The 26896-nt window shown below is 43.0% G+C and overlaps 1 protein-coding gene across 2 annotated transcripts in view; it reads left to right on the top strand.

The window, feature by feature from the left end:
* The window catches only part of LOC111318872 (usherin-like), a 32459-nt gene extending 6511 nt beyond the window's left edge, over positions 1 to 25948 (top strand). The window contains exons 9-37 of one of the 2 annotated variants that reach the window (XM_022921738.2): positions 287 to 1097; positions 1687 to 1939; positions 2590 to 2750; positions 2864 to 3736; positions 4387 to 4686; positions 5002 to 6390; positions 6591 to 6677; positions 7752 to 8051; positions 8243 to 9382; positions 9760 to 10035; positions 10445 to 10717; positions 11161 to 11451; positions 11733 to 12262; positions 12600 to 12890; positions 13184 to 13250; positions 13695 to 13809; positions 13947 to 14034; positions 14292 to 14358; positions 14477 to 14539; positions 14634 to 14709; positions 14848 to 14935; positions 15668 to 16135; positions 16419 to 20977; positions 21110 to 21309; positions 21880 to 22059; positions 22323 to 22412; positions 23264 to 23526; positions 24283 to 24462; positions 25021 to 25948. In XM_022921738.2, coding sequence (XP_022777473.2) covers positions 287 to 1097; positions 1687 to 1939; positions 2590 to 2750; positions 2864 to 3736; positions 4387 to 4686; positions 5002 to 6390; positions 6591 to 6677; positions 7752 to 8051; positions 8243 to 9382; positions 9760 to 10035; positions 10445 to 10717; positions 11161 to 11451; positions 11733 to 12262; positions 12600 to 12890; positions 13184 to 13250; positions 13695 to 13809; positions 13947 to 14034; positions 14292 to 14358; positions 14477 to 14539; positions 14634 to 14709; positions 14848 to 14935; positions 15668 to 16135; positions 16419 to 20977; positions 21110 to 21309; positions 21880 to 22059; positions 22323 to 22412; positions 23264 to 23526; positions 24283 to 24462; positions 25021 to 25116 — 13575 coding nt within the window. In that variant the 3' untranslated portion in view covers positions 25117 to 25948. The other variant, XM_088725830.1, reaches the window with a different exon arrangement.
* Positions 25949 to 26896: the final 948 nt, after the last annotated feature.

The raw sequence follows: 26896 nt of genomic DNA, 5'->3' as shown, positions 1-26896 counted from the left end.
AGGAATGAAATGCTGAAAGTTCTAGGGAATAAATGTTAACCTAAGAGTTTATTATTTCTCAAAGCCTTGTAGTAGTATCTATTGTTTTATTCGTAAGTTTGAAAACATAAAAATAGGCACTTTGGCGTTAGCTATCCATGAAAAAAGAAACACCTTATGCAGTAGTTGGAGCGGTCAGAGCAATTTTTTTTTTTCCATTTAAAATGCTTCTTTCTATGTTCAAGTGTAAGCTCTTTGACTGTGTTGACAATTCGTTTCCAATTAAATTGTGTTTTTAAATGGATAGGATGATTCCAACTCAAGTGTAGTTGCTGGTCAGTGTGTTTGTAAAGACAAAACCCAAGGACGTCAATGTGATGAGTGTAAAGTTGGATTTTATGATCTCAAAGCCAGCCATGCAACTGGATGCATCTCATGTGACTGTGTTCTCGATGGCACCATAAACCGGAATTTTTCATGTCATGCAACATCAGGACAGTGTTACTGTAAAGACAGGGTGACAGGAAGAACGTGTGACACCTGTAAGGCAGGGTACTGGGGTCTGTCTGGGCATGAACCCTTAGGCTGTAAGACATGCGACTGTGATCCGTTTGGAACGACAGCTGGGAATGTAAACACTTGTAACTCAGTTACAGGGCAGTGCTCTTGCAAAGCTGGAGTGATTGGACGCAAATGCGATCAGTGTAAAGATGGTTTCCATAGCCTTACACCGAGTGGTTGTTCATCATGCAACTGCTCTGTTGCTGGAACACCGTCATCGTTTTTGGACAAGTGCGACAAAACTACTGGTAAATGTACCTGTAAGCTTAATGTGGAAGGCATTAACTGCGACCAGTGCAAGCAGGGATTCTATAATCTGTCACAAAGCAATCCACAGGGGTGTACACAGTGTACATGCGACACTAAAGGAACTGTAGGAGGGTCTGGTCAGTGTGAGCAGCAATCTGGAAACTGTACATGTAAGCCGTTGGTGATTGGGCAGACCTGCAACCAATGTAAGCCGGGAACGTTTGGTCTCAACCAATCAGATCCTAATGGATGTCAAGCGTGTAACTGTTACCCCAAGGGAACCATAGATGGCGACAAAAAGAACCCAGGTACCATCAGTGTGCTTTGTAAGGTTCTATTATCACAAGTCAGAGCAATATGAGCTTAAATCTTTGCTGGTGAAGGGGATGTAAAATTAACAAAATAATTCTGTTTTGAAGCAGAAGTTCTACAGACTTGTTTAGGCGTAACGATTCCGATGTACAAAGGCTGTTGCCGGTCTTCTAGACTCTAGACTCTAGACTTTTTCTCAGAGCCGATCAAAATTGACAGTTTGTGGGAAACTAGTTCGAAAAATAGACCTTGTTTTTTGTTTTTGTTTTTTTTTTCCATTCAACCTATATTTACTCTTTTCTTTCGCTGTTTGCACTGTTGTGCCGACCCAAATTCTATCCGTTTGTGGAAGATGTTGAAGTGGGTGCCCTCTCATATGGAAAATCGTTTTTAAATTGATTTATCGCACGTTTTAAGGAAACCCTTCACAGTTATCGCTATCAGTTTTCCTTCAAACAAATGCTATTCTTCTAGATATGTAACAATGTTTACCAATCAATTCTTGCCAGACCCAAACTACACCTCGTAGGAAACTTCGACTTACATGTGTTCAATGTTCATTTACGTTCTCTCTTCGTCTTGCAGATGAACTCCAGTGTTCGAGCAATGGACAGTGCTTCTGTATGTCCAGTGTGTCTGGGCTACGCTGTGACTCCTGTGCAGCGGAATATTACTGGAATCCAGCGGGACAAGGCTGCGTCCAATGCCAGTGTAACCCGACTGGATCTGTTGGAAGAAACTGCAATGACACTGGCCAGTGTACCTGTAAGGCAAACATTGGTGGGCAGCGGTGTGATAGATGTGTAGATGGCTTTTATGGTTTTACAATAACAGGAAAGTGAGTAGAATATTTAGCTGCACGATGTTCGCTTTATACTCAGAATTTATTACCTTATATTCTAACTTTTATTCAAGATTAACATAATCGTCAAGGGATATCGAGAAATGCCGAAGACATCAGTGATGCTTAGCTGTACTTTCCTCGTGCGACCAGCAATGTTAGGTCTTTAGGAAGACTGTAGACTATAGTGACTAACTGTTAGTGCACGGTTTCTGTTAATATTACATTAATATTACATTATATTATTATATTAATGATTATTATATTATTATATTATGGATTATTTTTTTATCTTTTTAGCCTTGTTCTTGCTGTAACTTTTAAAATTAGTAATTAGGATCGGAGATTAAAATCCGAGGATAAATAAAGCTTATGTATGTATGTATGCATGCATGCATGCATGCATGCATGTAGGGTCAGCTATGAAGAACAGGTTGCTTTGAGGTCGAGGCAAATGAACTGCCTCAGTGAAGTTGATAAGCTTATGTTTCGAACCTCCGAAAGGTGGAAGACTGTTGCTCACTAATCTCGCGATAATACTTGTACTTGTATATTGCTACTCTGAAGAAACTCCAATCATCGAGCGAAAGTAATGGAGCCTTATCATCCTTTCCAACTTAATGATATTCTGTTCTTTGTTCGCTCAGCTGTATTCCTTGTAACTGCAATGTGGCTGGTAGTCTTATCAATCAATGCGATGAAACTGGACAGTGTTCGTGCAAAGATAATGTCGAAGGAAAACAGTGCGACAAGTGTAAAAATGGAACCATAAATCTTCAACAGAACAACAAGTATGGCTGCAGCGGAGGTAACGGAAATTTCTGGCTATGATATGAGTGATCTGAATTGTGTCGATATTAATCCGGGATAACTTTGGGTTTACTTTACTTCATATTAAGTCGTGTTTTCGTTTAATTTCAGCTCCATCTGAGCAGCCTGCACCGTTTGTAACAGTTCTATCTTCCCGTGTAATAATGTTAACATGGTCTCCGCCAGACAATCCTAACGGCGTCATCCTGCGCTACGAGTTGTACAGAAATGATACCCTGGCTTACACTGGACTGAACCGCACATTCAATGACAGTGGGCTCACTCCTGACACCGTGTACTATTATTACATCATCGCTTACACTGAATCTGGTCAGACAAGAAGTTTAGACGACGGAAACGTGTATCGCACTTTCCAAGACGCGCCAGGTGGCATTTCTGCGCCCGTGATCACAGATATTCTGCCCAGGAATGCAACTGCTTCATGGCAGCCTCCCAGCATGCCAAACGGTCGCATTACCGAATATCGCCTGGTATCTACCAATAGCCGAAGTGCAGTTGAAGTTGTAGACTGTCAAGGGGTTATTTTCACGTGTAAGTTAGGGAATCTTAAACCATACACTGTCTACAACTTTTCAGTAGTGGCTTGTACCAATGGAGGATGCGGTCGGAGTAACGCGACAACCATCCTAACGCTACCAACACTTCCGGATTTTCAACCAGCACCAAATGTAACGTCTCTTCCGGGAGGCACAGCAGTGAGGGTGGAATGGGACGAGCCGTTCGAGCCGAACGGAAGAATTCTTCGTTATGAGCTGTACATGCGTGCAGACGGAGACACAAGCGACGGAGTCTTGAAGTTCAACAGCAATCCTGCGCATGACCCAACCACTACCAACTTTAGAGAGACAAACGTGACAGGACTGGTTCCGTTCACGGTTTATGAGTTCAGGGTGCGCACATTTACTGCGCAAGTCAAGGGAGACCGAGATAGTAATTGGACAAGGCATAGGACTGGGGAAGGAAGTAAGTTTTTTGAATGAGTAAACAAACGATATGGAATGCTATAAAAGAACTGAGGAACAACTGGCTTTGACTGATCAAACAAAACTCCGGTCGCTTACGAGACCGGTAGATCCATATTTTCGAGGAATATGAATAATAATAAGGATGAAAAGTTTTGTCTGGTCGTGAGCCAGGTGGCCTATATCTCTGAGGTTGGTTATCAGATCCGATAGCTTAAAAACCCCATTAGTATCGCTTTCATCTTGGGTGGAATGTCATTAACTTTCTCAGCCAGTTCACTGATAATGTTTCTTCCTCAGGTGCACAACTCAGCTGTGCGAACTGGCTACCCCCTGGGTGGGGCTCAGACCTCTCTCTCCGAACTTCAGCGTGCTAAACATCAGGCCACTGCGAGCACACCTTTTTTTATCATAGGAACAACTGACTTACTTTATACTTTCTGGCATACTATCTCTCTTGAGATGGTGTTACACGAAGAGTTTCATGCAATGATAGAAATTTAAGAACTGACATTTATTTGATGTAGCTCCTTTGGACGAAAACATCATGAATATAAGAGGTTTCGTAGCCCCCGAAAATGATGCAGGAAATGAAAACATGCTACGACGTTAAAAATATAAACACTGTTTTACTTTTCTATTTCAATTTAGCTCCACTCGGCGAAAATTTCATGAGCACTGGCGCTAATGCCTTTAACAGCAGTGCTGTTATAGTTTCCTGGAGTCCTCCCCAGACCCCCCAAGGTGTCATCACTCGCTACATCATTTACAAGTACCAGTCTCCCTCTAGCTCAGTTGCTGAGATGGCTGTAGAGGTGCCTGGGTCTGAGCGACAGGGCGTGATCGTCGGATTAGAGCCGTACACTCAATATAAATTCACAATAACAGCTTGTAACAGTTTTGCCTGCTCAGGGCATAGTCCACAGGCACTTGCGCGGACACTAGCGGCAGGTATGTAGTCCAGATTTAAAGTGTCATTGGTGATGGTGGTCAATTAGACCCTGGTGCACTGTAAAGAATACATCAGTACCTGCGACAGTAAAGGAGAATTAATACAGCTTCAGTCCTCAGTGTACTGGGTAGAGTAAAACAGAATGTGAAGTCAGAAACAGATTTCTCTAATCTTGGATACTTTTGAGGTCAAGGTTTACGTTTAAAAGAGATTTTCTTCTTCTTATTCGTTAATTATTCTACTCCTTTTCCAACTTATAATTTTTATGATGATCTTGTTACTAACAGTTTTTTAACTGATTTACTTTCGTACAGCTCCCGAGGAACAGGGATCTCCATCGGTCTTCTCAGTTGGTTCGTCCACAGTGTACCTGAGTTGGTCTCAACCCCGGATCCCTAACGGTCCTTTACCGCCAAGTTATAACCTGAGCCGAGCTTACTCTGCCCTGCACTTCCCACCCCCTGTGGTGTCGGAAGGTGTGCATTTCCCAGGTCTTGGATTCTACAAGTTTCGTTCAGACTTTGTTCAAGCCGGTGCAAGAAATGACATCCAGTTCTGGTTTCGCACCCAGTATGCGTTAGGTCTACTTCTCTTCCTAGCTTCAGATGGCTCACAGACTGACATGTTAGCAGTTCAATTGAAGAGTGGAAAGCCATGGTTGATATTCGATTGTCAGGATGGCCCTGCCGCCTTCACAATTAACCAGCCGGTTCGCTTCGACGATGGCGAGTGGCATTTGTTGAGGGTGTCACGTGTCAGCCGCCGGGGAACTCTTACAGTGGACGGTTACCAAGCCAGTCAGGACAGTCCAGGCGCCGCTACTGTGATATCAGCAAACACTGGAGTCTACATTGGGGGTCTTCCATCTTCGTTCACAATTCTTCGGCCGGACACAGGAAATTCTAAAATTGAAAAGATCAACTTTATTGGTTGTATACGTGAAGTCACCTCAGAGCAGGCTGCTTCAGTCTCAAAGCAGCTTGATTGGACTACTGCATTAGAAGCGGTCAGTGTTGAGCCTCAGCGATATGGATGTCCAGAGAGAGACAACAAAAGAGCTTTGTTTCTCAGGGGTGGTGGTTATGTCGCTATGGACCCAGAGGACATTCTCAGCACCAATATTTTCAGCTTTTCTTTAAAGTTCCGCACTCAGCTGTCATCAGGCATGCTTCTGTTTGCACACGGATCAACAACCACATTTTCTATTCAGTTTTCTGACAATCGAGTTGAAACAAGATACGCCACGTCCAGTGTGCGAGGCGATGTGACAGTTCAACCGCCGTCCGGTGAAATTTGTGATGGACGATGGCACAACATGACTTTAACTAATTTCAACAACAGGTTGACGGTCATCCTCGATGGTAAAACTGAGGTTGGAACTGGAATCGTTAACCTTAACATACAATCCAGCATTTTCATCGGAGGGGTCCCTTGGGCCTCTTCGACCGAAACAATCGCCCGACAGGCTGGGGTGACTGTGGAGTCGTCATTTGGTGGTTGTATAATTGTTCAGTCTGCGGCGAAAGAAATCGATTACATAACGGCAGTTACTACCATGCATAACGCAGACCTTGATGGCTGCCGCCCTGAGTCCACGATAGCGATCAGCGGTCAACTAGGAAAATGTTTACCCTCCAATAGTTCTGTGGTGTACTCTGGGAAGACAGAGAGATTTAATGACTCATCCGTTGACATTTTCACAGGTATGTTGACAGAATAAGAAAGGAAACTTTGTCTTTTTCGTTTAGGGCCAGTTACTGGTCAATAACGTTGTTATCATCCTGCAGGGAAATAGAAATGGAAGAAAATTCCACTCCCGTCGTACACGAGAAAGATCGAAACCTAACGAAAACTTAGTCGTCATTCGCGAAAAATAATGTACATTCTTTCTTGTTTTTATCAGATTACCTCTACCGTGTGGAAAGTTACCATGATGGAACTTCAGGTTCAGCTAAAAGCGAGTGGATCTCAACACGCAGTGGCCAGGGAGGTAAGCGGATAAATTCTTATTTGACATTTTCCAGGACAAAGACACTTTATTCGGCAAACCTTAGATATAGGGGGTACACTGTCCTGAATAAGAATCCCACCTATTAGGCAAGAGGTAACTTTGTTCTGAGTTACTTAGTGCGGCAGAAACTGGCTACCAGTACTTAAAAGATCAGTTTGAGAAAGACGAGAAATGGCTGATCAAACAAGAAAGAAGGATATATCTCTGTATTTTAACCTGTTAATAAAACTTTACCGTTGCAGTTAATGTAAAATCTCTGAAGTCTCCTAGTTATATCTAACGAAAGTGAACAGCTCATAATCTCAAGGTTACACTAATTGATTATCAGAGTGCGATTTAATCAATTGTTGTAAAACAAAAAGCAAATTAATAACAACAGCCTGTCAGAAGGAAGGAAAATTATCAGAAGAATGAGAATACAAATTAAAAACAAAAAAAAACTCCGAGAAAACACATGTAACCATTGGAACAAGGTTTGCATCTGATTGGTTAATCCTGTAATTCCCAAGAGTGACGAGGACAGAATTTCCCCTCACAAGATCATTACAATATCAGGCAGACAGGTTATGAGAGTAAAGAAAAAATATCAATGAGGGGATTACTAGCTGATTCAATATACGGCAAAAATTTTAAGGCAGAGACTAAGAAGAACTACAAATGAGACCTAGGTGGTGCGAGTATTCTGGACCAATCGCAGAGCACAGTGAAGCGAAACCAGTGCAATCCAGGATTACCTTCGACTCTCAATTGAAAATTGCGATAATGTTACAGTTGATAACGAAAAATGATCTAGACAACACGATTTGATCAAAAATAAGACACAAACAGCAGTGATAAACATATTGAACTTGCACATTTTGATTATGACTTGACGTTTCGTATGTACTCAGTATACATTTTCAAAAGTTAGTAACCGTTGAAATTTAAAACACTGGAACCAAGATTAAGCAAAAAAACATAACAATAAACAGTAGCACTAGAGCACACGATTTGTTCATCCCGAGAGAGCTTTTAGTTTACTAACAGCTGTTTTCTCCTTTATTTTTACTATAGCCCCAAATGGTATCCAGGCTCCTATTCAGTTAACACCTCTACCCGGCGGTGAAACAGTGATTGTAAGCTGGGCACTACCAGAGCGGCCCAATGGAGTGATAACAGAGTATAGGATATTATCTTACCGTGTCAACCCCCCTGGGGCGCCAGCGGTTGAGACAGTCATCACAGATACAAGTGTACTTAACGTTACGATATCTGGTCTTCAACCCCATACCACTTATGAAATCAGAATTCAGGCCACCACAGTCGGGGGAAGTTCAGTGGGGCCTGGTAAAAACGTTACGACCGAAGAGTCAGGTATCCTATTTTGTTTATTTGTTTTGTTTTGTTTTTTACCGTTTGAGTTTGTTAAGTAATATTTTTATCTTCAAGGATACCTTTATTACTCATGTCAAGTAATTCCACGACATTATTCTGACTGACAGTCTTTGGCGAACGTTTTTCCTTCTCTCTCTACCAAAAATGTACAAATTTTATTTTGATCTTAGTCCCAGAGAATGTCCCAGGCCCTACCGCTGTCCGACGTCCAAGAGAGCTTGAGGTGCACTGGACCGAGCCGGGACGCCCTAATGGTGTCATCACCCAGTACAATCTGACCCTGGATGGACAATTGGTGTTCAGCGGAATAGAAAACAACTTCACAATACGGAACTTACAGGTCTATACAGAATACCTCCTGAAGCTAACAGCTTGCACGAGGATCGGCTGCGCTCAAGGACCGGAAGTCAGATTAAGAACCGGAGAGTTACCCCCGGAGGGAGTCCATACCCCAGTGGTTTTTGTACGAGGAAGAACCACGGTTGAAGTCAGATGGCAGGCTCCAAATGTAACAAATGGGGTAATTGTACGTTATGAAATACTATTCGCAACCAGTAACGTTTTAAACGCGTACGTTTCGAAATTTAACGCCACCCCTGATGTGTTCAGCACAGTTATTACAAATCTTACGGCAGGGACATTGTATTACGTTCGAGTGCGCCCCTTCAGTGGAGGTGGCGGGACATTTAGTGCTGCGGCCCAGGTAACGACACACGAGGATATTCCTGATGATATCCCAGCACCTGACGTCATTGCTCTCAGTCCATATGCTCTATTCGTGATCATGTTGCCGCCGGAAAAACCAAACGGTGTAATTTTAAACTATGAACTGTACCAAGATGGGGTTCCAGAGCCTGTGTTGAATGAATCACAGCTTACGAATTACACAGCGGATCGATTGAAACCTTACAGCCGCCATACTTTCCGCGTTCGAGCTTGCACTGCGCAAGGCTGTGCTTATGGAGCAGAAGCTGTGGCTTTTACGAAAGAAGTTGCACCGAATGGAAATGTTACTCTGACTGCACGCGTCCGCAATGCTACAGCGGTTGATGCTAACTGGACACGCGTGGCTTTGCCAAACGGAAAGTTGTTTTACAACTTAATGGTGTACGGAAAATTTGTTATCCTCGACTCGGTTGACTTGAGAACTGAGAATCATATTGAAACTGCTATTTCTGTTGAGGAAGCTGAAAAGCTGTTCACATACAATGGCCTTCTTCCATTCAGTGATTACAGACTCTGGGTGAATGCGTCGAATTCTGTTGGGTTTATTCTCAGTAACAATGTAACAGTGTCCACCCCTGAGGGAGGTAAGTGACCATTTTGTCAAGATAAGTATTAGTTGGTAGATAAACTTTGAAAAATTTGGGTCTTGAAGTCTTGAAGTCTTGAAAAAAATGCAAAAATGTTTTGAGAAAATAGAAAGATCGATGCAAGGAAAAATCGATTTAAACAGTAATTTAGACAATTCGACTTCCAACACTTTTACCAAAATTGTTGAGCATATTTGAAAGTTGACGATGATCCTCGATCGCCGAGTTCTTTAACACTTTAGGGCTTGGGCGTGGTCTTGGCTTCACACTGAAGCAACGATACTGAAAAGAAGTATTATACAGTGTATTTTACAGAACCTTAATAGACATGTTAACAAGAGTGGTTGCTTTGTTTTTATTTACTTTGATCCTAGTTCCCGACGGCGTGAAAGCCCCCAATGTCACAGTGTTGAATTCGACTGCCGTCCATGTCACTTGGGGACAGCCTGCATTGCCTAACGGGATCGTTCTTGCCTATGGACTTCATCAAAGGACTAAAGGTGTTGAAACACTTCTGTTCAGTGGAATGGGTTTTACCTTTACTGTCATTGGTCTTATCCCGTTTACGGTCTACGAATTCCGTGTGAATGCCACTACTGTAGCGGGGTCTGGTTTCAGCGAATGGACTCGAGTCAAGACCTCTGAAGATGGTAAGTCCCAGGTCTTTAGACCCACGTGTTTGTGTTGCTCTCTTTAAGACGTTTGTAAAGACAATAAAAAGGAAAGAATAGCCATAGTTATTCACCAGTAAAGAAGTCGTCTTAAATATTTGAAAAATGGCGATTATCAAGGACAGTGTGAAGTCGTTGCTTGTTCGAGGTTTTTTTTTTGTTTTTTTATACCGTTTTTAGGGAAATTTTAACCTTTGATGTTGCTATTTTTTAACCCTCTTTCCATGCGAGTTTGCATCGTATGTCGCCTGCCTCTGGTAGGTTTGCCTTTTTGAAGTTACGCACTAATTCATGGTACTTGTTAAAATAATTTTCAAGTTCTGCGATTTCCTTTCAAAAATGTGATGTACAGCACGTTTGTTGACTCTGTTCGTCGTTGTTCTGTCAGTTCCAAGGTCCCTGGATCCACCAGGTTTCAGAAATGTGACTTCCACATCTGTGACATTGGTCTGGGACGAGCCAGCTGAACCCAACGGAGTACTACTATATTACGTAATTTATCAAAATGGCAGTGAGATCAACAGAGTGATGGGAAACGTCACCAAATATGTAGTTACTGGTCTCCAGCCCTTCACTGTCTATGTTTTCAAGCTGAGTGTGTGTACAGCGGTAGGCTGCAGTAACAGCTCGGACTCAGTCCCCCAGAGAACTCTGGAGTCAGGTGAGTGCGTCGCTAAATGTTCCAGGTGTATTTTGAATCTTTTGTTGTTGTAGTTGTTTTATTTTGCAAGAATGTTTCTCCTATTTGACAAGTTACAGTAACAAAATCCGCCTTACAAGAAATCGCGTCACCCTTACGGTTGTTAGTCTCTTTCTTCAATGTTAGAAATGTATGTGTAACCGAGGGTAACTAGATTTGTTAGGCAGTTAAAGATAAATGTCATAATATGTCAAAATGAAAGGAGTGATTGACAACCACATTTCTTAAACTAAACTCAATGTGGACTTGGTGACCTCTGTGGTCCTGCGCTTCAGGCAGTTTGCTCGGTTTCTTGTGATATTTCCCTTATCATTGTGATTTATCATAATGAATGCCCCGACTACAAGCGATTACAAGACTTAAACTAAGATTTGCTTCCTCCTCTTTTTGGGACGTCTTTACAGGTCCGCAAGGTTTGTCAGCTCCAAGACTGTCCTCTCCTTCAGGGAGAACTGTGATCATTGAATGGGACCCACCCTCTGTGCCTAATGGAGTCACTCTCAAATATACGATCCAGCGCCGAGTCGTGGGCGGTGGAAATCCAAGCAATGTCGCTGAAGTGAATGCTTCTCTTCCGCGTCGTTACGAGGATAATACAGCACAGCCAGTGACCGATTATCAGTACCGTGTGATAGCGTACAACAGTGGTCCAGGAGAACCCAGTCCTTATAGTAACATTACTACTGGCGAGGGAGGTATTGAAGCAAATGAAATTAAACACAAATGCTTGACACATATTCTAATTTAAATCTGAAATTGAGATTGTAGGGCTTTACCGTAGTGGACTATACAATGTGTCTGAAGTATTAAGACTCACAACTTTCTCAATTTTTGAAATCTCGCCAAACTTTAAGAATCGGTTCATGCTGATGAGAAAGACGAGTCTTTTTAGTGTGCTAGAGGGATCATGAATTATTGTGCTTTCTACCTTATTTGGCATTCACGCTACCAACTTAACATTTACACCTTTTCCCAGACCCTGAAGGTATCGCAGCTCCTACTGTCCAAGCACTTAGTCCTTACGCTGTACACGTGACTTGGAAAAAACCCAGCATTCCCAATGGTGTAGTCACGCAATACGTCATCAGAGTCGTGGACCAACAGCAGTCACGCAACACCACTGTGAATGCTAATGAACCGTTTGAGCTCAACGTGACCTCGCTCGACCCCTACATCATGTACAACGTCTTTGTTAGCGCATGCACAATTGCTGCATGCGGTAGCAGCCCGCCGTCTCAAGTGCGCACGCTTCCCGCCAGACCTGAAATGCAGCCAGCGCCAACTGCAAAGACAGATTCGCAAACCTCTTTGAACGTTACATGGGAGCCCCCCCTCAGGCCAAACGGGGTCATTTTGTCTTACGTGCTGTACAGGAGAACCGTGGAGGACCTTGTGGAGAATAACATTACGGCACCAACAGATTATGTACAGGTGTATCAAGGGGCGGCTCTGATCAGAGAGTATCGTGATACTGGACTTGGGATCTTCTCTTTACAACAGTACAAGGTAAACATAAAAACACCAAATCTAACAGCTACATTAGGACCCTATCAGTCTGGTTAAATACCAAGGTCTCGATCTGTTCATACTCAAACTCTTAATACCTGTCGTATTCATTTTTTGAATTGATCATTTGTTAGACTAGAAACAAAGTTTACTGCGAGCGCTAAGGGAAATTTCCATGTGGTGTCACTATCGTCTCTTACGATCTTGAACTAAGCTCAACAAAAATGGAGGGAAAACATCCACAATTTACGAAAGAAAGCGAATAATTTCGCATAATGCATAACGGCGGTTGAAAGATCAGAAAGCAAAGACATCATGTTCTCTACGCCCTTTCCAGGTCACTGTAAACACTGGTCAAGGCAGCACTACAAGTAACTCCTCCCTACCCTACAGAACCGGCCCGGTCCCTCCTCTGGCTGGGGCATTCGTCAATGGAACTGCCCTAAATCACACCTCAGTTCTGGTCACGTGGTATCCACCTGGTATTAAGCAGCTGCGCGGCTCTGTTGTGTCGTATATTTTGGACGTTGAAGAAAGATCAGTCGTGAGTCGTGTGGGCAGTTACCCCGGATCACAGACTAGTGTTACAGTCCAGAACCTGAAGGCCAACACTGTCTACAAATTTTATGTAAGACCTGCTTTTTTTTAATTGAACGTTGCTTTCAGACTGTCCTTATTAAACCACTACTACTATAAAATTGTAAATAACTGCTCGCTAAGAAAATCTTTCTGTTTTTCTCGTTCAGAATTTAGGTCGTGTTCCCCATCTATATTTGCTACGTTGTGGCAGAGGGAACACTTCGTCTTCTGATCTCAAAGTGCTAAAATAATTACGCCTTTTTGAACCAAGACATCAGAGCTATTTAAATATCAGTAAACTCTCTTAATGCGTAGAAACCTTTCCTCTCTTTCTCTCATAAGATTGAGCTCAACAATGGAGCCGGTACCTTCAAGAGTGCTGGCTTTGAAATCAGAACCCTGGATGGAAGTAAGATCAACTTTTCTGCGCTTTTGTAAATTGATAATGAAACAGCTCTTACTCAGCGAGAGCAACGGAGTTTCCTGAAACTGATTGTGGTTTCTTTTGAAAAACTGTTTTTCTTTTTCTCCTTCAAATACTCGTTTTTTTTGTTGCCGCTCTTTTGTTTGATAGATCAAGGTTAACATCGATTTATCCTTCCTCAAACGTTCGCAGAAGTTTATCAGAGTCAGACTGTGTTTCATTTCACGAACATCAATCGAAGATACAGTACCGCTCAGATACACTTCAACTAGATAACACACCTAAATGCGCAAAGATCGCATGCTGTATCGTTAGTTGTGGACCTCATCAAACGCAACTCTCGACTTTCCTTGCTATTGTGAATGATATCCTTGATGAACGTGTCATCTCAATGGTATCCAGTACTAATTTGTCTTTTGTTTACTTCAGTGCCTGAAGATTTCGACCCGCCTGCATTGTACGTTGTCAGCAGCACAGCAATCCGCGTGAGTTGGAATGAGACTGGAAATCCAAATGGAGTCGTTATACTGTACAAAATATATGTGTAAGTAAATTCTATACTAACTTTGTTTTCATCAGCAGTAGAACAATGAGTCTTTGGTTTAAGAGAAGGTACGCTATTTCTCAGATAGCTGTTGAACGTTGACCGACAAGTGTTCTTTTTTTTCATTTTTTGCACAGAAACAACACGTTATGGGCCAACACTACTGGCGACCAGCTACAAATAACTGTGTCTGGACTGCAGCCATTTACCTACTATAGCATCAAGGTTAGCTGTTCATCCCTTTGATTACTATTCTTTGACTTCAAAAGTCGTCATAAATAATTAAAGGAGCTACTTGTAAATATTTTTTCCGAAATTTCTGGTTTGTTATATGTAAACTTTGTCCATCCTCGGTCCTCCGCGGTTCATAGCTACTGACAGTTTATTCACCACCGACTGTTGTGGGTAGCAATTTTCTGGTTCGTTGTAGATGTTAGATCATGATTCCCAGCTAAGCGATCCTCTCATTATTTTTTTTTAAGGTGGCAGTGTGCACTACACACGGTTGTACTCTGAGTGATGCAAGACAAGCGCAGACAAATGCTGCCGGTAAAATTGTGTGGTTTTTCGTTACTTGTATGTTCGTGTTTTTGTTTTTGTCGGCAAGTCAGCAGATTGTTTAGTGATGAGTTTTCTGAAGTGATTTATCTGTTTTTATCGCAATTAGCACCGACAGGTTTTGCTACTCCGCGACTCACTGCAGGATCAACTTTTATTGTTGTCCAGTGGGGTAAGTTGGATTTTTTGTGGTAGAGAAAAAACTAGTGAGGAGTTTGAGAAAGTTTTATAAATATCTTTGCGATGTTTTTCTCTTTCATATTTAGAGCCTCCGTCTCGTCCAAACGGAATCATGTCTGGGTATCAGATTTTTAGAAGAAGGGTGTACCCATGTCCAACAAGGTATGAAACACATTTTCTTTTGATCAGATCCTTTTACTTGTGGTATGTAGGAGTATTGCATGTTCCCATTTCCAACAGTTTCAATCCTTTTACAATTCTTAACTTCCTATTGACCCGGAAATGACATTTTGTTTTCAGTCCGCCACCAAACTCTAAATGCACTTTCATTGAGTGTCTCTTGTCAGAGCAGTTGTGTGGAGTCACGTGTTACGACCCAGCCAGTCAGGTAGGTATCTTAAGAGTAAGGCCCTGGTTAGAGAAGTAGAAGAAGGCGTTTGGAAGTTTTACATTTGTTAAAAAGGCATTTGATTCTCTTACAAGCTCCCGTGCCAACGGATGGAGGAGGCCTTGGGCTCTCTTTATCACGCAAAACTCCATCAACGAAACACTTACAAAACATAAACTGCAACATCAGTTCTACTGCAGCAAGGTTCAATCGTTCAATAAGAAAGTTATTTCATTCAAAATGAACCATAGTTCCCTGTCGAAAGGCTCTTTATTTGTTTAAGCAGGTTGAGTTTATGGCAGCAATTTTGCTGATGTGGACCTGCTTTTTTCCCCACCCTTCCCAGCCCAGGGGAGGACATCCACCACACAGTAATCTCGTGCGTTGGAAATTAACGTCTTCTACTCCTAACCCTGCAGGAGACGGGACCTACAGTTTATTCGTCCTTATGCGAGAAGACTAGAATCTCTATCCATTTCTTGATATTATAGAAAGGTAGCAAATTCTCCCAGTTATTTTAAGACCATGAGTATTGGTCCGGCCGGAACTTGAACCCTCGACCTCCACAACACAATCTGGCGCTCTAACCAATTGAGCTGACCAGGGGGCTACTCTCTATCCCAACCAACTTGTTATTCTGAAATCTCTTTCCGCTATTTGCTACCTAGACAAGAGTGCAAGGTGATGTGGTCAACATTCATGTACTAATTTCACGTTCAAAAACCTTTCCAGGCGTGTTGCAGTGGTGTTCTTTACCCACGGGACCCATCCAAGACCTGCTGCGGAACAAATTATCTGCTGAAGAACCAGGCCTCGGACGTCTGTTGCGGTAACACTTTCCATATTCAACGGGCCGAATACCAGTGTTGCTATGGCAACTACATCAGTGTACCTTCGGGACGTGTATGCTGTCCTAAATCTCAGGGAGGAAGTTTGGTGGGTCTTGGTAATGCCTGTTGCGGAGACACCCCGTATGACAAGAATGACCGCAGTAAGGTTTGCGTGTGTGGAGCCCTGTACGACCCCATTCCCCCACGGAAGTGTTGTGGCGGTAAAGTTGTGGCATCTGCTCAGGTTTGCTGCGGTGATGAAAAGAACGGTGCTGCCTACGATCTGGAAGCTAGCAAAACTTGCTGTGGAGCTCAGTATATTCCTGAAGACACGAGCCTGTGCTGCCAAGGATCAGCGGGGAATATCGTGGTAAGTGTACAGTCATAATGACATTTTACTTAGTTTAGACGCTGATCCAGGCTCAGCCTATTCAAATTTGGAAACGAACTGCTCCACCGGATGTTAGCCTCTGCCCGAATCGAGGATTAATTTTACTTGGTTTAGATGTTGATCCAGGTTCGGGCTATTCAAATTCGGAAACCACCTGCTCCACAGGTTGTTAGCCTCTGCCCGAATTCAGGATTGAAGTTGATTACAGCTAAGGAACCCAGTGATATTTTTCTTAACTCGAAATATTTTTTGTTTTCTTCAGGTTTATAACTACACCAGCGCACGTGACAAATCTGCATCCAATCACAAATGCTGTGGTAAAAGCCGAGTGTCTAGTGCTCTCTCATGCTGTAACGAACGTGGCTATAACTCTACATACCAGACCTGTGCAGACATTTCCAGCAACGGAACGTTAGGCTGTGGAATGGGAACTATTTGTAACAAGACGGATGCGCGCGCAGCAATGTGTGACCGATGTGACTTTGATAACTCAACGATGAACTGTGGATTAGTAGCTGGCTATTACGCCCCAACTCCTTCGACTGTTGTACCGAGAATCTGCGCCACGGATCACGAAGAAATACTTAAAAATCAGTACAATGCCGATATCCGTGAATACAACGACACTAGTCTCTCCCCTCATACAGTATATGAGTACTACCTTGTCGCGATAAATAACGGATTCAACGTGTCAAGTCCAGAAGCCAAGAACCGAACGCTCATGGGTCACCCTGAAGGTCTTTTACCACCAGTTGCAGTTCCAATCTCCTCGACTGAAATCCGCGTTACTTGGAGTAAGCCAGCAAAACCTAACGGAGAAATCCAAGAGTACAGACTGACCCGGATCAATGGTCAAACTAAGCAGCGTCAAGTGGTATATACCGGTCTTAATTTGACTTACACAGACCGTGGATTGGAGCCGTTTACTGGATATGGTTACATTATCGAAGCATGCACGACACACTGTTCATCAGCGGAAATGACGTCACTGATCTACACCGACCAAGCTGCCCCGACTGAAGTAAACGCGGCCGTTTTAATTCCGTTAAACTTCAGCGCAATAAATGTTTCGTGGATTGAACCTTCCAAGCCTAATGGACAGATTATTCGCTATAACGTGAGCCGTATGGTAAACAGCACTTACAAGATCCATTTGAATCCAAACGACAAAGGTTTGTCCATGAGGAGCCTGGTAATTGGGGGTCTCAAACCCTATACTAACTACACTTTTGAAGTGGTAGCTTGCACGCGCGTGGGTTGCACGCCAGGTCCGCTGGCCTCCACGCTAACACTGCAAGCACCGCCTGAAGGTGTCCACCCACCTAATCTCACGGTCATTGGTGCCAGGGAAATCGAAGCCACGTGGATTCAACCAGACGTTCTAAATGGCGTGATTGTATCATACTCACTCTACCGCGGAGATCTTGTTGTGTACAACGGGACGAATGCATGTTACAAAAATCAACATGGTAAAGACATTTGTATCTTCCAAGACAGAAACAACGGTCTCCAACCAGTAATGACGTTCAATTACTCAGTCGCTGCTACGACTGGCGGGGGAACCACTAGGAGTGCTGTTTCTTTCGCCACTACCCCAGAGAGTTCTCCAGAGGCCATTCCCAAGCCTCGTTTGACTGTCACAAGTGCTTATAGTATTTTAGCGGAATGGAATGCACCGGGTCAGCCAAACGGTAACATTACAAGTTATTCTGTGGTCGTTAATGGCACAGAGTATGTTGTCGCTCTTAGCAGGAGCAAGGTGATTCCAGGACTAAGTCCTTTTACTATATACTCTGTTCGCGTCAAGGCTTGTACCGCTAAAGGCTGCGGACTCGGGGACAGAGAGCATGCAAGAACAGGTGAGGCTCCTCCCATTGGACAGGGGGCACCTACCCTGGTGGCACAAGAATGGAATGTTGTTCAAGTTTCTTGGTCGCCCCCATCCTTTCCAAATGGAATCATCATCCGATATGAAGTTTACCGTAAGACAGGCAACAGTGCCCCGCTTCCAGTTTGTCTCGCGCGCCAGTTGTCATGTCTGAATAGTGGTTTGTCAGGTTACACAAATTATTCCTATAAAATAAGAGTGGTGAACAGCGCAGGTTCTGTAGATGGTCCTTGGAACGACGTGCGCACTCCCGAAGGGCCTCCTCAAGGCATCCGCCCTCCCTCTCTTACAGTACTTAACTCCACTGCAGTGTATCTTTCATGGACTGTACCCTCCCAGCCTAACGGTATTGTCACGCACTATGAAGTACGCTACCATAAAGGACTGCAACCTCCCGACAACAGGAACGTCACAGTAGCAGCTCGGTTGCCTAGCAACGTGCTGAACGCCACAGTGAATGGACTAGACCCTTATACGGACTATCAGTTCCTGATCGCTGCCATCAACAATCGGCATGAGGGGGTGAGTGCCTGGGCGACAGCAAAAACCAAACAAGCACCTCCAGCGGACCTTCGTCCCCTTCGTGCTGATAAGCCGAAAGATGGAAAGAGCATGCGCGTGTCGTGGGATGAGCCAGAGAATCCTAATGGGGTCATCACTCACTACAAGCTGTACAAAGATAGTGTTCAGATATATCTCGGCAGCACCCGAGAGTACACGGTCCCAAGACTTGTTCCTTACACTGCGTACGAATTTCAACTTGAGGCCTGTAATGTTGCAGGTTGCACGCGGGGTCCCACGCAAATAATTTTCTCCGCAGAGGTGGACCCGCAAGGTCTGTCTCGACCTACAGCAGGGTTTATCAACGCCACAGCTGTGGAGCTTAACTGGAGGCCGCCAGCAGTTCCAAACGGGATCGTAATTCGTTACGAGATTTACAGAACGGTCACCCCGCTTCAGAAGCGACGAAAGCGCGCTGTAACAAATACCTCCGGTCAACTGGTTTATTCCACTAATGATACAAACAAGACAGATTTCACGCACGCGGAGACGGGATTGAAGCCGTACACAAAGTACGGTTTTAGTGTTCGTGCGGTCAACGGCGGAGGTTTTACGGAAAGTGACCCATTAATCGTAACTACATCTCAAGCTGCTCCTTCGTCCGTCGATCCACCGCTTGTCTTGATAATGAGTGCGTATTCCTTGAATGTGACGTGGAAAGAACCGCTAGAACCCAACGGTGTTATTCAGTTTTATTTTGTGTTCAGGAACAATTCTATAAAATACAAAGGAAACGGACTTAATTTTGTTGATCAAGGTTTGGAGCCATACACCCTGTACAGTTACACCGTGGAGGTGTGTACTGGCTGCAATGTTGACTGCTGTATGCCGAGCTCTCCATCAAGCCGCCGAACGACTCAGGCTGCACCATCGGGTGTGCAACCCCCGGCCTTAGAAGCGGAAAGTGCTTTGGCTATAAAGATATCTTGGTTGAAGCCAGACAAGCCCAATGGAGTCATTACCCAGTACCAAGTGTATGAAGTTGGCGACAGTTCTCCGATTTATACCGGACAGGACATGACGCTCACTGTAAGCGGGAAGGAACCTTACTCTAAGTACTCGTTCTACGTCAGTGCCTGTACGAACAAGGGTTGTACGCAGAGTGCACCAGCTGAAGTACGCACCAAAGAAGCTCCTCCAAGAGATCTCCTTGCCCCAGTTGCTACAATCGGTGGTTCTGCGTTTGTACGAGTAGAATGGAATGCACCTCGAAGACCACATGGTGTAATACTCTACTATCTCCTTACACGCAACGGTTCGCAAGTATACAACGGTACTGATCTGAGATTTAACGACCTTACTGTGGCCCCATACACCGTGTATATGTATATTGTGACGGCAGTGAATTCCGCGGGCCGCCTGTCAAGTCCCCCGGGATTCAGTGCTGCTACTAACCCTGGTGCTCCAGACAATGTGAGCATCCCGACTTTAGAGGTTCTCAGTGCAAAATCGATTAAAGTCTTATGGACAGTCCCTGGAATTCCAAATGGCGTCATCTTCAAATATGAAGTACTGTACAACTTTATGGGAGCACAAGGCGTTGCTCAAGTGAAAGATGCTGGTGTTGCCAAGGAGACCACCCTGGAAGATCTCTTCCCCTATACGCTGTATGAAGTCAGAATCCGCGCTTGCACACTTAAAGGCTGTAGCATAGGAGAGGCAAACTCTGCCCGAACATTTGAGGCTCCACCAGAGGGTCAGAACCCCCCGGATTTCCCAACGTCTGATATTGGTGCAAGGAAGGTACTTATCACTTGGAATGAGCCTCTAAAGCCCAACGGATTTATGCTGTTTTACAAACTTTACAGACGTGGAGTATCGTTGTATGGTAACCAGGCGATGGTGTATGGTCCAGCAGAGTCTGTAGTAAACGTAACTAATGGATCTGTCCTAGCTTACAGTGATAGAGATGTGAAGCCATACTTTAAGTATGAGTACCGAGTGATCTCTGCGAACAGCGCCGGTGAAACGGTCAGTCAGTGGTCAGTGGTTCAAACCTTAAGTGCAGCACCAGAACAGCTTAAAGCGCCTTATGTGAACAAGAGTTACTCATACAGTTTAGAAGTGTTCATTTTCCCACCTGGTGAACCAAATGGAGAGATAAGGAGTTACATCCTAGAAGTTTCTGGACGAAATGTATCTCAAGATCTAACTACGACTCGTGAGGTGGCAGGACTTGAGCCATTTACGAATTATGTTTTACGTGTGTACGTCTGCACGGATGGAGGGTGCGCCGCTGGACCCACTGCAACTAGGAAGACTTCTGTTGGAGCGCCTTCGGAGTTCGCGGCCCCGCGCCCCGTTGAAATAACCAGTAACTTCGTCACACTAGAATGGGACGAGCCTGGGAAACCCAATGGAGTCATCCAAAGGTGGGAAAAAAGAACACACTGTCCTGACTTTCCATTATCAGTTTAGTGATGTTATTGGAAATCGAAGGAAACTGATCGCTACTATGTTACGCCATTGAACCTTAACTTTGATTCCTAACAACTTTTTTTTAGATATGAGGTCCTGTTTCATGAATCTTGCGATATTGGTTGCCCCACTGCAATGCCCGCGAGTGGACTAAACGCGAGTCTGTCTCAGCGTTATACCGTTAGAAGCCTGTCACCGTACACTATGTATAACTTCAGGATACGGGTCTATAACTCAGAGCATTCGAGTTTATCAGATGAACAAAGGGTTCGAACACAAGCTGCAAGTACGTCACTATAATTATGATAATTGTTTTCCATCGCTCTGCTTCGATTACTACGAGAAAAATTTGGTTTAGGATCGGAAGTTATACAATCACCTTTGGCTTGGGGAGAAGTGGCGCCATGATGGTTGCTGCACTGTACTCCAAATGAAAAGTACTAAGTTTTAGCCCGGTCCAGTTCATCATTAGTCTCCTAATCCAAATTGAATTTAGCTCAGATCATAATATTGTGTTTTCTGCAAAACACTTGACTCTAACAGAGCCTCTCCAAGGTGTACTAGCCATGTAGCAGTTAAAATTGGCGATCAGAATAATTTGCATGGAAGTATTTTCACTTTGTGTGTGTGATTGGTTTGTATTATTAATTTAACGAAAATCGGTTACGATGTGTTTTTCAAAGGAATTGTTAATATAGACCTTTGGACGTCCGAAGGTTTATATGTGCACTGAGTAGTCGCACGATAAAACCTTGATGTTTTGTAGTTTTGTGACAAATTAACTAGGAGCAATTTCTAGGTTAATGACTTTATTAGGCAAAAATTTATTTTCGTGTTTTGCTTTAATTGGTTTCAGGTCCACAGACGACAGGATTGAGGCCTCGAGTAAATGTGACCGAACTCCAAGTGGCCGTAGACTGGAGCGATTGCTTTAGGTTGAACGGACCGTTGGACTCCTATGTACTGTTAGAAAATGGATTGCTTATCTATGAAGGACAGCAGAACAAGAGGGTCCTGGGAGTTAGGAATGAGGGAGGTTAGAGGCAAAATCAACTAATCACGTTCTGGTTGTTAAATTATCTCTTTTCTCTTGAAAAATTTACGCCACAGTATTTGAGTTGATTTTTTTCGGCACTCGCTGTGATTACTTCAACTTTAAGAGACTACAAAATAGTAGCCTTGTTTGGTTATCAATTAAACAAACAAGGCACACATGAGATTTTCTTGGAACGCGATGAGTTACTTCTTTTCAAGGGATTTGCGTTTTGACTACATTTCCCGTGGTTTGTTTTGTTACAGAGTACACCTACAGAGTTGAAGCCACAACTTTAGTGCAAGAAAGCAAAAGAACTGTGGTGTCACCCCCCAGTGTCACTGTCCAAGTGCAATGTAAGTGGCGTGCCCATAGCTATTAATTTCTTGGCAAAGAAGAAGCGATCGCTGTTTTATTGCAGGAGGTTAACGGCTGACAGTAACATCCCTCTAATCTCTCCTTAAAACATTACCATTTACTCAAATATATTTATGTCACGAGATCTAAAGGAGAGGATCTGCAAGCGAGAAAGGTTTCCTTTGTCAAACAAATTCCCCTCGTCACTATCATATGAAATTAAAACATAACCAAAGTAAAGCGCTCTACTAGGTCAATTCAGCGTCCACCATTTGCCCATGGGTGTACGCTGCTGACGACAGCAAATGCAAAGACTAGTTTTCCGCGCGCGCTTGTTTTTTCTGGTCACGTAAGATTTGTTAAATAACAGAAAACTCTTTTGCTACAATGTATCAATGTTCTGTTATATAGAACAAATGGTAAACGCCACAGTGTACACTATTGAGTTATGGATGCTCTTGGGAAGTTTGTTAAGCACTCAATAAGCTAGAGTCGCTCTCGGCTATCGCCTCGCGCGACTCTTACGCTGCTTTCGTGCTTAGCAACCTCCCGCGTGCATACATAACTCAGTAGTGTACACTGCGGTGTTTACCATTTGTTGAATAGGGGGACAATGTGCAGACCACGTTAACTGATAGTAGGGTTAAAAAACATCAACCCTTTGAGTGACTAGAATCTATTTTCTCCCAACAATATCACCCCTGAATCATACATTAAGGTCGCAAACTCTTGATTGTTAACCAAATTCTCCTCGTCAGCATCTTAGGAAATGTATGGGGAACGGTATAGAGAATATTCATACTGATATTGGAGTGTAAAAGGCTAACAGGCTGACCCTATTTGTTCTCAGCTGAAGTTACTGTAGCGACGTCGGCACCCCGCACTGCTACGAATGAGTGGCACAAGAGTGTTTGGTTTATTGCTGTCATGGCATTGGTCGCCATTATTATCCTGTTCTTGCTCATATTCTGCTGTATGTGGAAATCCACTGGGGGTAGGACAGTTTTTGTACGCGACAGAGAACCTTTACCTCCGCGTACCAAACTGCGCTCCAGGCCTCCATCAATGTCCAGTCTTTACACGTCCAGCGACAGAAAGAATGGAAGTTTTATTGTAAGTAGTTGATGATAGAAGCAGTTAGAAGGTGGAAAAAACATGATTTTTGTCCATAATTATATATGTTTCGGTGTAAATTTGGAAATATGCGTTGATATTCCTCAAGTGATATTCCCATTTTTTTCAAATTTCAGATGCGATAAAAGCTTCTGGTTCAAATTATATTGGAGATGGTCCAGCGTTTTGTCATTTTTACAAAGGAACATACAGTCGTACGAAAGAGCATTTGCGAGTGAACATCAGTCAACTTTGGCAGAAAGTTCCTTGAAAACATTTTGTTTCTCGGACGCTGCAAATATTTAAAGGCGAATGAGTGCAATGGTTTACATTTAGGATGCAAATATGCTCTCATATATGTCCATAAACATTATCCGTTCCTCGAAATTCACCGTTTCTTTAAGTTTCGCTTTCGGAACAGGTGTTGTCCGCTGAGAAATATTCACGCATATTTCCGAGCCAAATGGTGTTTTTTTTATCTCTTTTAAATCAAACTGAGCTCATATCTTTGCTGGTGTTTTTTTTTTGTTTGTTTTTTTTTTTTTTGTTTTCTTGTTTTCGCGCGACGTCTTCATTATGCTCTGTAAAACCCGCAATTGGTTATCAGTCAGGTAAAGGGAACATTTAATTATTGGTTGCTTTGTTACATGTAGTTTCGTTTTATTTCATACATCCCTGCTTATACTAAAGACTGCAAACAGTCCACTCATTATCTTTTATTAACAAAAGTTTTCGATGCAACTTATTTCGTTTCAGGAGATGCATTCAGTGAACCCGTACCACAGCAGTACCACGGCTTTGTTTGACAGCACAGAGAGGCTTAAGAAGACTCCCGAACCATATGACTCCTACAATGGCAGTATGCACAAATTTCCTCTTGACATGAGTCAGGAATGGGACAATTACAATCCCTATAGTAACAGGGATTCTGGACTGGTAAGGGCTAATAGCTGATCTTTCACGTTATTTTTTCCCTTGGTCCTTGACAGAGATTTCTGATATAACACCTTGTAAGTTAGAGAAGGTTACCTCTTTGCATGTTGCGGCACTGTGGCGTTTAAGGGTCCTTGATCGAGCCCTGTTGTGTTCTTGCTTGAGACACTCAACTGTGACAGTGCCTCTCTCCATCGTCAGTGGAGTACAACTGAGTTCCGGCAAACTGTCAGGGAAACCGGACAGGATGTTGAAGGTAACCCCTCCTTAAATTGGAATTCGGTCCACGGCAGTGGAGCAATATTCTCTGTCGTTTCATGCCAATGAAACCAGAGTAAGCTACGACAGTAAGGGAACTTGTAGCTCGTAACAGCCACTTTACCTAACCCGGCGTACCTTACCTAAGTACCTACTCCCTTCCTACTTTTTTTATCAAGCTACCGACTTACCTACTTAGCTAGCTTTAGACCTACCAACTGACCCACCTTCCTACCTAATCGTGCACATTAGACTCAGGTATAGTCTGTTGCGTCGCCCAACTACTTGTTTCTATTCTTGTAGTACGATGAGGAAAAAATGGACTTTTCAGACAGTGAACCAAGTACGCCATATCAAAGCTTCAAGAGGGAGCAGTACTTCACGGACACACACCTATAACAGATAGTGTTTCAAGACTGCCAAGATTGGTTTACTTTTATATTAGATTAATATTACTAATGAATAATGCTTGTAGTGTAGGTAGTGTAAATTTTTATTCCAACTACGAGTGTGAAACGACTGAATGTATTCCTGAGAAATTTTTGATAGGATCTGGATTTTTCTTTTTTTTTGGAGAAAATATTTTTCGACTAGTAAGATACATAGCTATAATAAACCATGTGGAACCAAGTTCTTCAAGTAAATTCACTCAGTTATGTCGATGCCGTTTTCGTTACTCTCACTGATCTGTTTTGTGGTGAATTTTTTCTCTAGAAAGGGCATTTCAAATATTTTTATCAACGAATTAACGAGTAGTTAACACAAGTTGCCTAATTCAGAGTAAATCGTTTCAGAAAACAGCTTGTGGTTATGTTTATAGCTTTGATAAATCTGGAACATTTGTAGGGACTTGTGTAATGTTACATGTAGCTGCCCGAAAGTGTGTGATGGTCTCGAAGTATTCGAAATATAAAGTAATATTACTAGATTTAAAATCGAATTAAATCTCAGAAATAGATATTTGTCGCGAGGGCCTTTCTTTTTATAGCTAGCCAGACGCCACCACTATGTATTACGTTGTTTGCGTTAGAATTATGCAATCCTTTTTTCTTTTAACAAGACCCGTTCGTGGAAATTACGATGCATGCATGCAATTCGTTTACCTCAGTTTCGTTGAGAATGTATTTATATTGGCTTTGTTCAAGATTTTGCGCTTGTAAATGTGTAAACTACAGTTGTACTGTAAATAAGCTTAAAAGCTGAGCTGACATTAAAATATGATTTTAGTAAACCAAGTTATTTAAACGCTTTTATTCACAGGTTAATCTTCTATCCTGATGCGACATTGCCAAAGGCGCTATTTGATAGAAATCAACTGGCGACACGATCAGTGTACACATTATAAGTTCCAATGTATTCATGAAGGGAATAAGCTTGCTGTCACAGTTGACAAAGAAAGGGAAGCCAAGAGTAGGAGTTAATTCTGAATTGGTTGCTGGAAGAATTATCATTATTGTATTGTCTAGATTGGCACGAGTCGAGACTTATTTTTCCACGAATGGGCAGACATAGCGCGTCTACTTAGAGCAGCAAAACAGCCGTGTTAAATTTAACGACAGAATAGTGCGGGGACTGGTTCTAAAAGCCGAAATAAATCAAGGGTGTACATCAGTATTGTGAATAACGTTGGGAACTCCATAGCTGCACAAAACTTTTTGTCTTTGCTTTCACGCATTGTGACCGAATGAAATGATGGAAGGATTTCATCGGTCAGACATAATTGAACGAAAAAAGAAAAAACGAACAACAAATATATAATAAAGAAATCAGTCTAGTGTTATGAGTATCTGAATGCCGCTTCATTTTATGAATTATGGTAAATATGAAGAGGTCAAGATAGAAAGCATACACACCTCAGGACCGCAGGAATTCCAGTGTTCCACGAGGAATTCCAGTGTTCCCTGAGGAATTCCAGTGTTCCGTGAGGAATTCCAGTGTTCCCTGAGGAATTCCAGTGTTCCACGAGGAATTCCAGTGTTCCCTGAGGAATTCCAGTGTTCCGTGAGGAATTCCAGTGTTCCCTGAGGAATTCCAGTGTTCCGTGAGGAATAGGGGTTTCCCCAACTATTCCTTTTTGACAGAGTCAAGTTTAGGTGTCGGACAAAATTGTAAGACGTAGTACAACAAAAACAAGAATAATTCTAGTGATGTGGATGTAACCTGTGCACGTTGTTGAGAG

This window comes from Stylophora pistillata, chromosome 6, assembly GCF_964205215.1.
Source record: "Stylophora pistillata chromosome 6, jaStyPist1.2, whole genome shotgun sequence".
Classification (NCBI taxonomy): Eukaryota; Metazoa; Cnidaria; class Anthozoa; order Scleractinia; family Pocilloporidae; genus Stylophora; species Stylophora pistillata.
Note: the sequence above shows the minus strand (reverse complement) of the source record. Positions and strands in the feature narration are given on the sequence as shown.